The sequence below is a fragment of the Pelodiscus sinensis genome, chromosome 17 (genome assembly GCF_049634645.1).
Source record: "Pelodiscus sinensis isolate JC-2024 chromosome 17, ASM4963464v1, whole genome shotgun sequence".
Classification (NCBI taxonomy): domain Eukaryota; kingdom Metazoa; phylum Chordata; order Testudines; family Trionychidae; genus Pelodiscus; species Pelodiscus sinensis.
In genome coordinates this window covers 29635445-29653214 of record NC_134727.1, presented here as the reverse complement: position 1 = coordinate 29653214, position 17770 = coordinate 29635445, and the positions used below count along the sequence as shown (strand labels likewise).

The window sequence follows — 17770 nt, the reverse complement described above, 5'->3', positions numbered from 1 at the left end:
GCCACCTACCGAACGAGTCAAAAATACCTTGCAAATGTATAAACAACCTGATTTCCGCATCTCTCCTCCCCCCCCCGCCCGCGGAGATTTAATAAATTATTTCCTTTCTCCTTTTCTCTTCTTTAGAATCAACCCGTCTGATCTCCTAGATAGGATCGTTTCCATCCCCACCCTCTCTTGTGTTGAGAAATTGCTGCGAGTTGAGTCGCTCTGCATATTAATGAGTTCGCAGGAAGGGCAGCAGGAGCCGTTTTAAAAGAGGACAAGAGGAGGTAAGAGGCAGAGCTTAGACAGGAGCTGAAGCTGACGAGGCAGCAGCAGCAAGAGAAAGGAATCCAGACGTTCTCAAAGTTCCTTCCCCGGCAACATCAAGTCAGTGAACCCAGTGAATCTGCTCAAAGCCCAGGAGCAGGAAGAGAAATCCGATTATATAAGTGAGCTCTCTGACAGCTCTGTTTAGACACCAATCTGAGGTCTTACCATGAAGCCCCTGACAGCAGCTTTACTTCTGCTCTTCATTGCAATGTGCTTAGCCACTGCAGAAGGTAAGTTAGTTTCTTGTTCCTTTCACCCATTTTAACTTCTTTCTTTCTAGTGTTTTTTCCCTGAGGATCCTGTGTTTGTTCCTTGAAATACTATCATGAGATTTATTGTTGTCCTCAGTCTGTATGGGGAATAATTGATATGATGAAACTGAAAGTAGTGGGAAACAGTCCCAATATGTTGTTCTTTAAGATGCAAGATTGGTACAATACAAGGGTCAAAGGTGTGTGCTCAGTTATAGTTGTACAGCCCAACTGCATCTAAGTTAGATGCAGCAAATTCTGCTGCTATTTTTTTCTGGTAAGCAATATATCTGGAGTAAAAGCTCTGAAATCAATTGAGTTATTCCAGATTTGTGTGGCTGAAAGTGTACAGAATTTAGCTTGATGCGGTACAATGAATTTAACGGAGGATAAAATCTGAAGGGAGATGTTTTCTAGTTCTCCATGGAAAGGACAGTTACAAAACTGATTTTCTCAGGCTCAGGATGTACGTGTAGAATTTGTGCAAGAAATTCAGAAGCACAACTTAAGAGTCCTCCCCCGCCCCCACATTCTACTTGGGAAAGTAGAGTAAAGACAAAGAATGAGATCTGTGTACACTTATTCAGCTTTACAAGAGACTTTGGCTCTTTCCTTTTGCTTTTTTTAAAGTTTAGCTTAGTCACAGCAGGTGTACTTTAAAAAAATCAAACCATACTGCAGCATATTTACCACATTACCAGTACTTTGACCTATATTTCTCAGGGAGTTACTAAAGCTTTCTGTGATAACTCAGTTGGAAAATATTGCCCTTTTTGGCTCAACTACCCCTCAAAATGTACATTTCTCTAGGTTTTTAAAACATGACAAGCCTATATAGTTTTATATGCTAATGAGGAAGGGAAACATTAATAGTTGGTACCCAGTAACTTTGTGCACAAATGGATAAAACTTTCTCTTGTAGGATCAAAGTGCAAATGCTCAAGAAAGGGACCTAAGATCAGATTCTCTGCTGTTCAGAAGCTGGAAATCAAACCAAAGTATCCACATTGTAAGGAAAAAATGATCATGTAAGTGTTCGTGTATTCTTTCTACTGTGTTTGTGTGCTGACATCTTTCTGTATAGCAGCCTCCTTCTTTGTCAGTTGTTTTACAGAATTTCCTGATGTAGTAATTTCTAACGTTAGTCATAATAAAATATGTAGCTACATAAACAAATCATCTTGGTAATATTTCAGTATAGCAGACTCTGATTAATACTATAAATACCTAAAGAATATTGCCTATGATAGCAATTATTAGTTTAAGAAATGACGAGGGTCAAATTCTACTCTCAGATGCCCAGATGAAAAATCCAGAATGCTTAACTCAAGTTATTGTGGATTTACATGGGGGGGTAACAGATGAGAACAGAATTTGGACCACAGAAGTTTCAAGTAATGAGAAATCATCCAAATTCATTGGGGGCAAATTTTTGTCTCAGTTATATTCACGCAATTCCCTTTATTTCAGTGCGGTTGTAACTGAAAGTAGAATTTTGTAAGAAAAATGCCACTATCTATATAAGCAAATTGACTATGCTGCAATGAAATCTCAACTGAAACTATTAATTGATAAGCTAAGGTCAAAGGGAGCTCTGAAGATTACATCAGTTTAAAACAATGGCATTCGGAGTGGAGAGTGTTAATGTATCTGTCTTGTACACTGTAAAAGTTTTTGAATGGCTTTGCTCAAAACGCTAATCAGGCTATGTGCCTGCATAAAAGCCATAGGGTCAGAATAGCTAAAAAGACTTGTTCTGCTATCGACTCCACTGCTCTACAAGGGCAAAAGAATGCCCTTCAAGCAAAATTGTTTTAGCGACTTGTCAGATCTTCACCAAAAAAGCTAGGTATTGAATATTTTACAGCATTTGCTCCTTACCAAATTTATTTAAATTTAGAAAGATGCTTGAATATATCATGGTGCAATAGATGTATCTCTCTTTAAAGCACTCTCAGTTACACCAATATAAACTCTGGGTCAATTTTTTTTCTTTGTTACTTTAAAGTGAATAGCCAAACTCCCCACTGACTTCAAAGCAGCTACACCACATTTACAAGCAATGTAACCAAAAGCAGTATTTGGAAGTTGCAGGGCAGGATTTAGCTTACATACATTTATATTTAGATGATCACTGCTTGAGTAATTTATTAAAAAGGTTTAAATTGTAAAAGTGTGGCATGCTGCCCAAGGCAAAGTCAGTTCTCTGGTTCCAAATTAGTCATTTGAAATAAACGTGTTGAGCAAATGTTTTGCATAAACAACCCTTAGAATTTTCACAGGGGCTTAAATAAAAAACCCTTTGAATTGTCCTAGAGAAAAACATCTTTGGCCAAGTGGTAATAATATTCTGAATCAAGATGTTCTCTGCTCAAGAGCGGGGTCCTCTTTCCCAGTCAGCTGGTGCACACAGTGATTTCTATTTTATGTCAATCACCCGGGGCTAACAACCGGAGCTGAAACATGCAGCCACATAGAAGCAACTGGAGAATTTGCTGTATGACTTTGAGCAGCTAGAGACTTCAGTCTGTGCTTTGGCACTTGATTGGCTGGGGGAATGCACGCAGCAATCAGCTCTGCCCAAGTAAGATGCCAGCAGAAGCTGGATGGTGAAGAGCTGTCAAGAAAACAATAACAAGCTTTTCTGGGATAAGTCTGTGAGAGACAACTGATGAAAAGCCCTAGAAGCAAGGCCAGACTTGGCAGCTAAGGGGAGAAGGGTAAATGGTGGGCATGAATTGAATCTCATTAGTGCAACTTCTCACTTGCAAAAAGAATGTCAGGGAAATGTATAAAATTCTTTTGCCAAAGCATTGCTAAAATGCCTCGGCAAATGAATTCGCTGTCAAACAAATTTGAGTACAAATTTGGGGAAATTCTATTACCTTCATTATTATGGTTTTGCACCCGAGTATTGTAACAAACTGGCTGTTCCCATTCTTTGGTGAGAGAATGTAAGACTTTAATGGAAGTAATCCTGACTTATACCAGTATGAGAGAAGGATAAGGCCCAGATGTTGGAATTAATGCTTTCATAGGGAGTGGCTCTTTTCCACTTCCGGGTAATTTGAAATCAGTACTAGAGAGAAGTGAAAGATGGAATTGTGACCAGAAGCAATGGATACTGGAGTTTTACTACAAGACATAGAAAAGCCAGGTTCCTGTGATGGATTTTTGTGGCTTTTGTAGAGGGAATAAAATCAGTTAATAATCTTCATTCTCCTTCAGCTCTCAGCATAAGCCTAGTCATTTCTTTACATGGAAGAAATGTGCAAACTATAGAGTAACTAGTGGATCATAGGATTCTAAAATATATTGTTTAGAAGAGCTATATCTAATGACATAAAACACCTCGGTAGAACTGGACAAGTTTGTGAAAGACAGCAAACCCCGGATCTTTTGGTGTTGTCTAGACCTCCTCTGAGCACTGATGTTCACTCTCCTGAGGTAAAGTACAGGAATCATATGCACACTGAAAGCAAGCGTGGCCACTGGATGGGGAATTCTCTCAAATGGCAAAGCCCACTTTACTGTTTGGCCTCCAATTAGCAGTCATAAGAAGTGCTAATTGGGTTACTAACAGGCCCACCGACGGAGGGGAGAAAAGGGGGGGCAGTTGCCCTGAGGCCTGGTGATTCAAAAGGCCTCAGTGCTCCTCGCTGCTGCTACCACAGGAGCAGCAGCAGCCGAAGCCCCAGATCCTTTAAATCACCACCAGAGTGCTGGGCAGCATGCTGTGGGCAGCTCTGAGGGCTGGGGTGGGCGGCACAGTGTTCTCTGGGCAGCTTGGAGGGCTGGCTGCCCCAGTCCTGTCCCTTCCAACTGAGGCCCTGACCCTTTTGGGAGCATGGAGCCACCACCCCCCACCTTGCTCAGGGGTCAGGCAAATCTGTGGCCCCCTCTGGTTACCCATGACTCAGATACTGAATAAAATCCCAATGGGAAAAAGTGCATCAGCCATTAAAGTATGATTTAACTATATGGATGTATCCAAAGATCTGTTGGGAATTTGGAATGTCCCTTCAAGAGAAAGTCGATCATTCATGATTGTTTTTCCTTCATCTCAGAGTTAACACGGCATAACTCCAAATGATAAGATGAACATCTGTTATAAAACAATACAGCTCAGGCCTAAAACTCCTTTATTAACACAACTAGTTAGATAACGTTATCATATCGTAACATCTCACGACCGTTATCATACGTTGGTAATAAACTTTAGTACAAATAAAGTTGCCTTTCCTCACTTTTCTGAAGCAGAGGTAGGCACTGCAGAGGCACTGCTCCACTTCTCTTATGGCTTAGTGTATCATTTTCTGAAAATATTCTGTATAGGTTTTTACCAAAGCAGCATAGACTGAGTTCTGATTCATGTGCCTCCCTCCCACACACACACACACAAATCCCCCAGTCAAGACAATACCCATTGGTGACAGATACTATTCCTCCGTCTTGATTCCATTATAACTCACTGCCCACGAGTCTGAATTCTCCCATTTACTCAGGGCTGTCCTTATGATTTTTGGTGCCCTAGAACTTGCACCATCCATTCCCTGCTGTGGGCAGGGGCAGTCACTCCATGGGGCAGGGCAGGGCTGTGCAGGAGCCACAAGAGTAGGGAGGCTGATGGGGCAGCAGGCAGACTGAATGGCACAGCCAGCTGGAGCTGCAAGCTGGGAGGTGAAACAGGTGCAATGGGGAGCGGTGCAGCCACTGGAATTGCAGGCTGGTAGGTAAAGGGGGCAAAGGATTGGGGCAGGGAAATGGGGTGGGAGGGATTGGGTCCGATGGAGCTGGGAGACAAAGCAGGAGGTGGGGAGCTGAGAGACTGGAGCCAACGGGGCTGGGAGGCGGACTGAGGGCTGTGGGATGTGGGCCAACAGGACCAGGAGGCAGAGCGGGGAGGTGGGAAGGCTGGGAGATCAGGGCTGGGAGGCGGAGCAGGGAACAGGAGACATGCGGATTGGAGCTGCCGGAGCTGGTGCGGCCTGTGGCCGATGGCAACTCTAGGCATATGCAGAATAGAGCACTACAAAATTTAGAGCAACACTGTAAGCTTCATACGCCTAAGGAGGGTCCTTGTGAAAAAAATAACATTCTCAGAATTTTCCATTTTCTGGAATTTTTTTTCACAGATATTTTTACTGACTTTATTTTTTAAATGGTTTTTGAAATGTTTTGGTTGAACCAACACTTCCTTACTAACTACCTACTTTCTAGAAAAGGAAAATTTTAAATGAAAAATATAGTAAAGAAGTCACAGGAAAAATGTGTCAGGAGTGGAAAATTGAACCTGTAGAAATTAAAACTTTGAAATTCAGGGTTTTGGATTTTTGTCCTATGTTGTTTACCCATTTCTGGATGAGTTCTGCCGGTTTGTCAGTCAAATCATGACATCATCAGTACATGCAGCTTTAAATGGTTGGCACTCAAACGAAGGATAGAGCAGGAGGAAAAGAGAAGGGCCAGGAAATAAATTGACCACGTGTTGCCTCCTTGCCTGGTCTTATTTACAAGGGAGGTTCTATCAGTCCTTGTGTACTTCCCCTCCAGTGCAGCTATGTGCAAGTTGTGAGTGGACTGGACAAACAGCATGCTAATAGTGCTAGAGATGGTCCCACGTGGCTGTTGTCTTCTTTGCACCAGGTGCTATAGCCCTTTTGCTAGAATTACGTGTCTGAGCAGAGAATCGCAGGATTGAGCCCTACCTGACCAAGTTATTTAAATCAGTTATTAAACTCTAATAGAAATGTCTGATAGGAGGTGGAGTAAAACCATCGAGTAAAAATAACAGGCAGCAGAGCTGATATAAGGAGGAGGGATAGCTCAGTGGTTTGAGCATTGGCCTGCTAAACTTAGGGTGGTGAGTTCTATCCTTTCAGAGGCCATTTAAGGATTGGGGGGCAAAAATTTGTCAGGGATAGTACTTGGTCCTGCTGTGAAGGCAGGGGACTGGATTCAAGGTCACTTCTAGGAGATAGGCAATCTCTATTAATTTAATTACAAATCAGCTGAACTCTGCTGGTGACCATGCTGCAGGACCTGGCCCACATTTATTATTGAAAACTCAAATTTGTAGAAACACTAAAACTGGAAGGGACCTCAAGAGGTCATCGAGTCCAGTCCCCTGCCCTCACGGCAGGACCAAGTACCATATAGATCAGGGATGGGCAATAAAAAATGGCAGCCCGCAGGGTTAGTCCCTGGCAGGCCGCCGCCACTATGTTTACCTGTGCCTCCACAGTATCAGGATCGCAGCTGTGGTTGGCTGCGAATTGCCATTTGCAACCAATGAGAGCAGCAGGAAGCGTCACAGACGCCTCTTCCCACCGCTTGCATTGGCCGCGAATGGTGATTCATGGACAACAAGAGGTACAGGTAAACATGGAGGTGGGGGCCCACCAGGGACAGACTCTATGGGTTGGATTCAGCCTGTGGGCTAGAATTTGCCCACCCCTGATCTAGATCTTCCTTGATAGATGTCTATCTAGCCTGCTCTTAAATATCTCCAGTGATAGAGATTCCACAACCTCCCTCGGCAATTTATTCCAGTGTTGAACCACCCTGACAGTTAGGAATATTTTTCTCGTGTCCAGTTTAAACCTCCCTTGCTGCAATTTAATCCCATTGCTTCTTGTCCTATCATTGGAACATAATGGCTTGTTATCCTCTCAGTGCGTATATGCAACTCTCATTAACATGAATGAAATTTACCTAGAGAAAGAGGGAGCCAGTTGGTTTTTATGAAATGTGAACCATGACCAATGTGCGTTATTCATGGTCTCTCTGTAGTGATCATTCCTCTTCCATTTCAGTATAACTATGCAGTCGCGGTTCAGAGGAGGACAGCAGTACTGCTTGCATCCCAAACTTCAAAGCACAAAGCGATTAGTTAAGTGGTACACAATATGGAAGGAGAAACGCAGGTGAGTATTCATTTCACTCAGCAAAAGATACTCCTGTTTTCTGTGGGATAAAAAGGGCTGCTAGTATAGATAACCAGATGTGGTCCTTTTGGTAAATAACGTGCCTTGTTCTTGCTTGAATGCTTGAGAACAGCACAGAACAGTCAGGTGTAACAGTCCAATTGGCTCGCTGTCTCTCTGGAATATGGCTTAAATATGAATTAGACTGAAATGGCTAAAATTCTCTTAAATAAAATGCTATAGCTAGCACATTCGCTTAGCTGCTTCTGGGTCTATTTATTTTAAGCATCACAGCTTGAAGGCGAAAAATGTGGTGCAAGGTTAGACATTACTAATAGAGTCTTGAGATTACCATTTAATAAAATTGCCTCCAGCAAACTTCTCATATGCTAACAATCAATTCAATGTGATTGATTCATTTGAAAAAAACGTACAAATTACAGTAAATAGTATAAACTGATCTGAATACGGTTTATTCCTAGTTTAGGGATAGGCTGATCTGAGAATAAATATTAATACTTTGCTCTTACACAGTACTTTTTATCTGATGTTTTCAAAGTCTGCCACACATTATCACCTCCAACTTAGAGATGACAAGAAGTCAAGGGAAATAGAGGCCTTGCCTAGGATTAAACACAAAGTCAGTGGCAGAGTTGGAACAGAATGCTCTAAGCACTAGGAAACACTACCATCCTGTATTTGATTACCCAGTTTTCAGCATATTTTCATGAAGCTGTAATTTCATGGTATATAATCTCTATGACTTGAATGTGTATGCAATGCTACCTTTCCCTTTCCAACCTGGCCTTTGCACACACTGAACCATCAGCAATAAACAGAGAAGAAACAGAAACATAAATGAACACCAGATAAAAAATGGATTATGTTGTCTGTGTAAGTAATTAAGAAGAAGTCCACAAGGACAAAGAGGAGTTAGCTTTCCAACTCCCATGGGCTTTGCATAGGACTTAGGCACACAAATAAGGATGCCCAGTGAATTCTTGAAGTATCAGTTGAGGAGCTGAGGCAGAAGAGTATAAGAACACTCCATTTCCTTTCAGTCCCATAACTAGTTTCCTCTCCAGGGCAGGGGAGAAAAGAGGTACTATAAACAGAACTTCAAGGGTATCCTCACCACCAACTTCAGTAACCATACCCGTAAGCACAAACATTACACACACTGGTTTAAATTCACCCAGGGCACGTCTACACTACAAGGCAAAAGAACACTCTTCCTTCAACTTCCCTTATTCCTCGTGAAATGAGGACGAAATGAGAAGCCCGTTATTTCAAAATTATTTCAAAATAACCGGCTTGCTGTGTAGAGGCACATTTTGTTATTTCGAAATATCGTCAGTTATTCCAAAATAACGCTGTTGTATAGATGTACCCTCACTAATGGAGTATCGCTTGACCCATCTAGCACCTCAGAATAGGGGATGTGCTGATGTGGGCAGCTCTCTGCACCCTCTGTGTGCTGGGGGGAATTTGGATCTGTCTGAGCCCTGGATTTGCTGGCACAGAGTGAAACTCTGGAAGAGAAACACCCCACCCAATTCAGGCTTACACTCGGTCTAGTGCCTGTACTGGGCTGTGCACTAGTGGCTGCTCTTACCATTCCCTAGGAATGGGCCTGGTCCTTGGCATGGATTAGATCCCATCCCTCCAATCACCATTTAATTACTTGCACAAATCCCATGCACACAGGTGATGTGAATGGGTGACTTGAACTGCGTCTATTTGCAGCTCTCACCTTTGAGAGCTACCCCTGTTATTGGGATGGACCAACAGAATGTCAAACACTTCTCCTTCCCAAACATATACTACCTTATATGTAATCAGTCCCTTGCTGGGTCATCTGCAACTCTGAGGATATCCTCATGGTACTCAGTTTTCAAGGAATAGGGTTGAAGGATGTTGCAAAGGAATAGAACAGTGACTTGCCCCTTATTTTCCTAATAAATCTAGATGGAACTTTTCTCTCATTTCTGCCTTTAAGCTGCATGAACCACCTGGAGGGGACACAGTTATTAGTGCAACGTTCCCTTTCGCATTCTGGAAACGTTCACCAGCAGTTTTAGAAGAGAGAGGAGGAATGGAGAAAGGGGATGATCAGTGATATAATGATGTTAGCACAGGAGAGATCTGAATCGAAATGTAAAACTAAACAGCACGCAAAGGTTTAAGGAGCTGCGGAATGTTTACATAAAGGCTCAGCGGGTAAAGCCTGTAGGATAATCTCCAACAAAAGGCCAACTCTACAGCCTGAATGAAAGACACTGACTGGGGACATCAGATGGAATACACACTTGCTCAACCATACTGAATGAATTGGTAATGTAATAAAGGGTGTGGAATGGAAAGACTCCCATTGGCTTCAGTGTGCTTTAGGTCAGGCACGTACATCTCAAAATCCTCCATCTCTAGTGTAGCAATAATATAGAGCCAAATCCTTTCTCCATTTAAATCAGTGAGAGCTTTCTCATTTACTCCAGCATTGAGCTCAGAATATGATTGCCCTAACCCTGCCATAAAAATTCAGTCGACTAACCCAAGGGCAAAGGCAAATTCTTTTGCGGAAGCATCTTGTTGCTGGATGAGAAGTTTGCCAGTGTGTGGGGCCAATAGCCAGGCTGATGAAAGCTCATGGCATTAGTGTATGAAACTCAACAACGAGAAGTCCTGTGGCACCTTATAGACTAACAGATTTATTGCAGCATAAGCTTTCATGGGCAAAGAGCCACTTTGTCAGATGCATGAATCAACACCACTTAAGAGGTGCCCTCCAGGAGGATCTCCAGAGAGTCATGATGCTTAGAATGGCTCTGAATCTCCCTTGGAAATTTTTGAAAAAATTTTTTAAAAAAAACTTTCCTTTTGGCTACAATTTTCCATGGAATTTCCCATGTTTTCTGCCAAAAAAAAATATCAAAATCTATAGATTTGTTGGGAAAGTTTTGGATTTGAGCTGAAATATTTTGACAAAAAAATCAATGTTTCCATGACAGTAGACAAAAAAGATCATTGTGATACTTTTCCATCCAGGAACAGTTTGGATGGAAACATTTCCCCCAGTAGTCTGCAGAGCTTGCCTGGGAATAATCTGGCCATGAGGTAGATGTAAACTACAACTCCCAGGAGCAGCAGGGTTTAGTGAGCCCATCCACAAGAGTCGTAGAAAGAAGCAGCAGGAGCAGATGAACTTCTCAGCAACCAAGACCCTGATTTACTCCAATCTTCTCTTGTAATAAAAATGTAGGGAAGAGACAAAATGTTGGATGCTTGGAACCCAACCCCATTGCCGTCAAAGTCAGAGAGGGTTTTTCTAGTGACTTCACTGGGAACTAGACTAAGGCTCCAGCATGTTTTTTTCATGAGGTCTCAGTGGTTTTTAAAAGTCAAATGTAGTGTAAGAATGAACTCCTGCTTTGCCAAAATATCTCTGGGGCTAATTTTAATCATGCCACTGCAGATTGTTTTAATCTGTGGAGATAGCATGCCTGGAATGTTTTAGCAATATTACAGAGGGAAAGTTAAGTAATTCTTCTTTTAATATTTAAATTAGTAACTTATTTTCACATATTAACTTGTACTTTTCCCTTGGCAAAAACACTTTGTTGGGAATAACATCTCTAATTTCAAATGTCCTTTCAGTAGTAGATTTGACTTCTATTGGTGTATTTCGGTAAGGAAGTAGGGTGAAAAACTGAGGACTATATTCTGCTTTCAGTTGTGCTGATACAATTGATTCTGCTGAAGTTAGTAGCATTCTTCCTGATTTTCACCAGTGTAAACTAGTGCAGAATTTGGCTTCTGTTTAATCACCAGGGTCCATGTATAAACTACATGGAAGACGGACGCTGCCACCGTCGATCTTCTGGGGTTCGATTTAGTGGGTCTAGTGAAGACCTGCTAAATTTAACTGAGAGGACACCTCCATCAGTACCAATGGAGTAAGGGAAGCCGATAGGAGCATTTGCTCCCGTAAACCTCATGCTGTGTGGACGGGGATTTAAGATACATCGACTCCAGCTATGTAATTAACGCAGTTGGAGTTGCGTATCTTAGGTCAACCTTCCATGTTAGTGTAAACCAGGTCCATGAGAGTGGGGAAGGTATTAACTGCAATCAAAATGATTTAAATATCTAGCTCTCTGTTTTTATTTTCAGGGTTTATGAAGAATAAGAGGAAAACTCTTGGTAAAAGGAATGGAATTGCTTGGCTGACTTAAGGAATGGACTCTGCAAAGAATATTTCTCTCACACAGGCATAAGACACAAATTCTATATTATTATAAAGCACTTTTTATCAAGGGTCAGTTTTTACATTTTATAGCTCTGTGCAGAAGGCTCCCAGATTTGTCTCTTGCACGCTTCAAATTTCACACCTGCCTGCTTTATACGGAGATGGTGAAAACTCATGCTTTTTCATTTTAAATAAATGCTTTTTTTTATTCATTCATACATCACTATGATTGCAATCGGGCTTTATAAGCTCATTAAACAAACAATATTTGTACTGGTATTATATAACAGTGTCGCTTATCCTTTTGTATTGGGAAAGCTTCAGTGGTGTGCTTAGGGTTTCTAGTAATATCGTCCAACTATGGTAGAAGCTGCACAATGCAGGAACTGACAACTTGCTGTGTAACATGCCACTGAAGTGTAGTGGCATAGATAGCTGCAGAGATGAGGTTCCCTAGTGGCTCAGAAAATAGCTACATGCATCACTTTGTTCTTTAATGAATTGAGGTCTTGCTGAAAAGTGAAATGTATTACATCCCCTCGCTTCATTTTTTTACATACACTAGAAAACACTTCTAGAGCAGTTTTATTACTAAGAATGTGTTTAATGTCTTTTTTCACCTGTGGTTTTTTTTTTTTTGTGAGAAGTCTGTAGTTTCATCACTTTTCAAATACTTTACTTTTCAAGAATAGGGTGTATGAGCTTGTAGATTTGTAGCAGAAATCTTTGAAAGGTACCTTTCTATGAAATATCCGAGAGGGCAAACTTATAACAAATATGTATGTTTTAGTCACACAATGCAACATATTCATTATTTTGAATGTAATACATAAATATTAAGCAGTGCATTCCTCTTTTTAAGAATAAAATAACAGAACTACCTTTCCATGTGTAAATATACTACAGGGAGTCTCCCTATATTATCTTTCTGTATAACGTATTGTATTGCTAAATTATCATATACTATTTAAATGTTTGGACTATTTAGAAAGTTGCATGCAGATTTCCTATTTCTTTCTAAGACAAATGGAAAAATAAGTAATAAAATATATTTAAAAATGCCAAAGGCTGTTTTTCATCTTCATTAAGACATGAAACTTAACCCATTTGTGATGATTCTTATCCTGGTTGCGTTAATCCTGAAAGAGTTTAGGACAAAGAAGCAGTGAATATCCCAGGAATGTCATTTACTATAGCCAATTGAATTCTCAGTTACCTCAACAGAAGTTGTACTGGACCTTAATCTAGAGAACCTGCTTATATGAAAATGATGTAAATTCCCAGTGCAGTGAATGCCTTTGTATCATAATACTAGGGATTGCAGGATAAAGTACCTAAGTTCCAGTAATAGTGTACAGAAGAAAATAAAATACAGGGCTTCTTTCTAATAGAAAAGTAAGATCATCATGAAAGTCACATGCCACTGAAGGTTGATGACAGTGATATTTGTGATACCTACAAAATATCAACCGTCCGCAGAACAGCCTAATGTTTTATTACACATTTATTACAAATATTGCTTGATTTGTTCATTTATTTATTTAAACCAATAGGACTCACACATGCAAGGTGAGTATGATTTAATTCAATAGGCAACCTATAACCTCTGTATTTCCTGACTTCAGGGCTATGTCTAGACTGCAGGCTTCTTTCGAAAGAGGCTCTTTCGAAAGCATCTTTCGAAAGAGCCTCTTTCAAAAGATCGCGTCTAGACTGCAGGCGGATCTTTCGAAAGAGCAATCCGCTTTTTCGAAAGAGAGCACCCAGCGAGTCTGGATGCTCTCTTTCGAGGAAGCCCTATTTACATTGAAGAACGCCTTCTTTCGAAAGAGGAACTTTCGAAAGAAGGCGTTCTTCCTCGTGAAACGAGGTTTACCGCCATCGAAAGAAAAGCCGCGTTCTTTCAAAATTATTTTGAAAGAACGCAGCTTGAGTCTGGACGCAGGGGAAGTTTTTTCGGGAAAAGGCTACTTTTCCCAAAAAAAACCCTGAGTCTGGACACAGCCCAGGAGTGAAAGCCCTCATCATTGAAATCAAGGGACAGGACTTCACCCAGGGTACATCTACACTGCATGGCTATTTCAGCATACCGGTATCCCGAAATAGCTACCCCGTGTCTACACAAGCCGCCCATTATTTCAAAATATTTTTCAAAATAATGGGCATGCTATTTCGCCATCCTGGTAAAACTCATTGCACGAGAGATAAGGGATGGCTCAAAATAGTGTGTTATTTTGAAATTTGGTGCTGTGTAGACACGCCATATTTCAAAATAAGATATTTCGAAATAGCGCAAATTGCATATCTTATTTTCAGTTTAGGGTGCTGTATAGATGCAACCCCAGGTGGTTAAAGCTGTTCACATTAATGTAAACATTTGCATGTAATATGTCCATCTTCATTCAATACATACTGTAAGAAGAAGCACGTATATAACAAATGAACAGACTAGTATAGCAGACAACCTGAATACATTAGCATGGCTAACAATGTCTATGTGATTTGAGGACTTGAATTATTATTATTTTAAGTCAATTATAGAGCTTATATATTTAATTAACAGCATTGTGAGCTGGCATCCTCTATTGAAAATACCATTATTGCCTGAGCAAATGCAATGGATATTTACCTTGCCATCTTTCTAATTTCATCAATGTGCCCTACCACTAAACCATCTGACTTTGTGTAAAACTGGTGCAAACAGATATAGTTTCAATGGCACTGGGAATTTTTCTATGGGTATGTAGAAAAACAGCTGCCCCACATCTGGCTCAGGCCATGTCCCATACATTGGCAGCTAAGAGGAAACCAGATCTACTCATAATCAAGCTGTATTGTAGTGCTGGGAGCTGGAGTGCAGAGTGAGGTCTGATCCACTGCCTGGAATGTTCTCCGCAGTAGATGAAAAATCATCGTAGCTGGCTTGTATGTGAAATAAAATGGGCTGTTGACCAGCTTAGGCAACTTGTCACTGACACTCCATCCAGCCACAGACACCACAGCATGTTCAGAAGTGCAGCTACAGTTCATGATGATGACAATCCAAGCATCTGGTTCTCCAGACCATGCCCTGACATGTAACTTTATTTGTAGACTTAGGCCTAGTGTACACTAGACCTGGACAGTCGGCTTAAGGTACGCAACTCCAGCTACATAAAATACATAGCTGGAGTTGGTTTACCTTAAGCCGAGCTTGGCAGCATCCGCACTGCGGGAGGCCAATGAGAGCAAATGCTCCCGTCTGCTCCCTTACTCCTCGTGACTGCAAGGAATACAGGCGACAGCTGGAGCTGCCCCCAGCGATTGATTTACAAGACCCGCTAGGTCAAACACCAGAATGTCAATCTCTGGCATGCCAAGTGTAGACATACACCCAGAAAGCATAGGCAAGAGAACTAGAGGTGCAGGGCAGCCTCCTGCACCCCCACATTTTACATGCGTCCCAGCTGTTGGGCCCACACCCAGAGTCCCAGGTATCCGCTGACACCTTGTCAACAGGGCTCTGCTTCTGCCACTGAGCTGGGCATTCCTGCCCTGTGCCCAGATTCTGGCTGACACCCCATGCCCAGGGTTCCCCTGCTGGCCTCACAGCTGTACCCAGAACTCCACTCCTGGCCCTGCACCTGCCCCCAGCTGCGGCACCAACTGTGGCCCTCTTATCCTTATCTGAGTCCCCCCCTCCTGGAGACATGACAGGGCCCAGCTCCAGGAGAAGAGAGCTGGCTTTCAGCACCCACATCATTAAAAATGTTCCCATGCCACTGTAAAAGAATGTGTGCTTTAAATGGCCTCCGTTACATTAAACTGAGTAACGATGGAAATCTCACAACAAAAACCTTAGGCTACATCTACATGACAGCTTATGTTGTCATGACGTACATCAATGCAGGGGTGTGAAAATGCCACTCCCCTGAGCGACAAGCAGCACGATGACATAAGTGCTTGTGTGCACAGCGCTATGGCAATGAGAGAGCTTTTACCACCAAAGTGGCTTCTCCTATTCGTGGAGGTGGTTTGATTATGCTAATGAAAAAGCTCTCTCCCAAACCAGGGTGGCAACAGATGTCACCAGGCATTGCCTGGGGCAGTAGGGGCGGGGCCTCAGTCAACCATCCTTCAGTACTGGTTGAACCAGGCCACGTATGACTCCAGCAATAATTTAAAGGACCCACGATTCCGGCCACTGCTGCTGCTGGTATCATAGAATCATAGAATACTAGGACGGGAAGGGACCTCGAGAGGTCATCGAGTCAAGTCCCCTGCCCCCATGGCAGGACCAAATACTGTCTAGACCATCCCTGCTAGACATTTATCTAACCTACTCTTAAATATCTCCAGAGATGGGGATTCCAATTTATTCCAGTGTTTAATGACCCTGACAGTTAGGAGCTTTTTCCTAATGTCCAACCTAAACCGCCCTTGCTGCAGTTTAAGCCTATTGCTTCTTGTTCTATCCTCAGAGGCCAAGATGAACAAGCTTTCTCCCTCCTCCTTATGACACTCTTTTAGATATCTGAAAACGGCCATCATGTCCCCCCTCAGTCTTCTCTTTTCTAAACTAAACTAAACAAACTGGTAGTTACAGTGGTGGCCTGGAGCCCCAAATCCTTATAAATCAGCGGGCCCCGGGGCAACAGCTCTCTTTGTCCCCTGGCTCCATCGGTGGCCCTGCTCCCATCAGCATTGTCTTTGACAGACACGCTGCAATGACTCCATGCTGTACACGTGGACAGACGCCTGGATCTTTGTCCTCTCTGGGAATCTCTGTACCTCAGCGGAACAGTTGTTTCCACACAGAGCAGCAAGGCTGACAATGAAGCTTCACTGTGGTGGATTAGAGTCTCGTCTTCGTACTGTAGTTGTCGACAAGACAAGTTTTCCAGAATCTGGGCTAAATGCACAGCAGACATAACCTCACCATACACTGTTCAGCGCAAAGAATATGCATAATCTGGATGGTAACTTCACAATAACTGTCACGTCAGCTGTCGTTTAGACACATCCAAATCACAGGGTGTTTTTAAATAGTCTCCCTTTCTATTCTTTCTTCTCGGCATCTAACAGGACTCAGCATAGATCGTGCATAACTCTCTTCCAGAAATGTATCAATATTCAAGAGGCAAAAGAGGCAGCCTGGGACTCCTGGACAATGCCACTACCTTGGCAGCGGCCAGAGTCCCATACTCTTTAAACCACCGCTGGTGCCCAGGGCAGCATGTGCCAGGCAGCACTGAAGGGCTGACTGGGGGAGGTTAGCCCTCAGTGCTGCCCCTTCTGCCTGAGCCCCTCCTCCCCCGGGGGGCTGATGCTGCCCCAACCATCTTACCCAAGGTCCAGGCCCTTCTGTTGGCAGCCCTGTCTATATCAAATCACCAAGCAATGCCAGTTTTAGGCAAAGGACTTGGTCCGTTTCAGAGAGAATAAAATAGTTGGATGCTTCCACTTCCAAGTTCAGCAGAGAAGGGTGTCTGCGCTCAGTGCAGCATAGAACGAATGAGAGAATGGTCTCATCGTGTGCTGCACAGACTAAAGGAAGATGCTTCTCTTTCTCAAATCTCCTTTGGGCATGTAACTACCCCTATGACTTAGTCCACATGCTTTCAACGGGAGACCTTCCTCTCCACGCCAATGATAATCGCTTTCTACAAAAACTGTGTGATTTACCCAGTGCCGTTCATAATCCAAATGCAAACCAATTCTTTTTAAACACAGCCCCATGGAATTTGCCAAGGAAATTGCCAAGGAAATGACTGGTCATGAAAAGTCCTATGAATGTCTGGGGCTTAAAGTCCTCTCTCCATCCACAGAATGCAGTATACTGTTATAAGGCTGTGTCAGTCCCAGGATATTAAAGAGAGAAGGTGGGTGAGGGATCATCTTTTATTGGGCTACCTTCTGTTGATGAGAAAGATGCTTTTGACACACACAGAGCTCTTTGGGAAATGGCATTTTTACTGACAATTCTATACCTTACAAAGACTTGTGTCAAACTAGCTTATGGAAAATTCCTCTAGCTTCTGTTATCTAGCACA

The 17770-nt window shown here is 42.4% G+C and overlaps 1 protein-coding gene across 1 annotated transcript; it reads left to right on the top strand.

Annotated features, from left to right (window-relative positions):
• Nucleotides 1-205: 205 nt before the first annotated feature.
• Nucleotides 206-12804, top strand: CXCL14 (C-X-C motif chemokine ligand 14). Its single transcript, XM_006116033.4, has 4 exons — nucleotides 206-545; nucleotides 1489-1594; nucleotides 7382-7492; nucleotides 11663-12804. Exons 1-4 carry the CDS (start codon nucleotides 482-484, stop codon nucleotides 11676-11678), a joined length of 297 nt encoding a protein of 98 aa, XP_006116095.1. The 5' UTR covers nucleotides 206-481; the 3' UTR covers nucleotides 11679-12804.
• Nucleotides 12805-17770: the final 4966 nt, after the last annotated feature.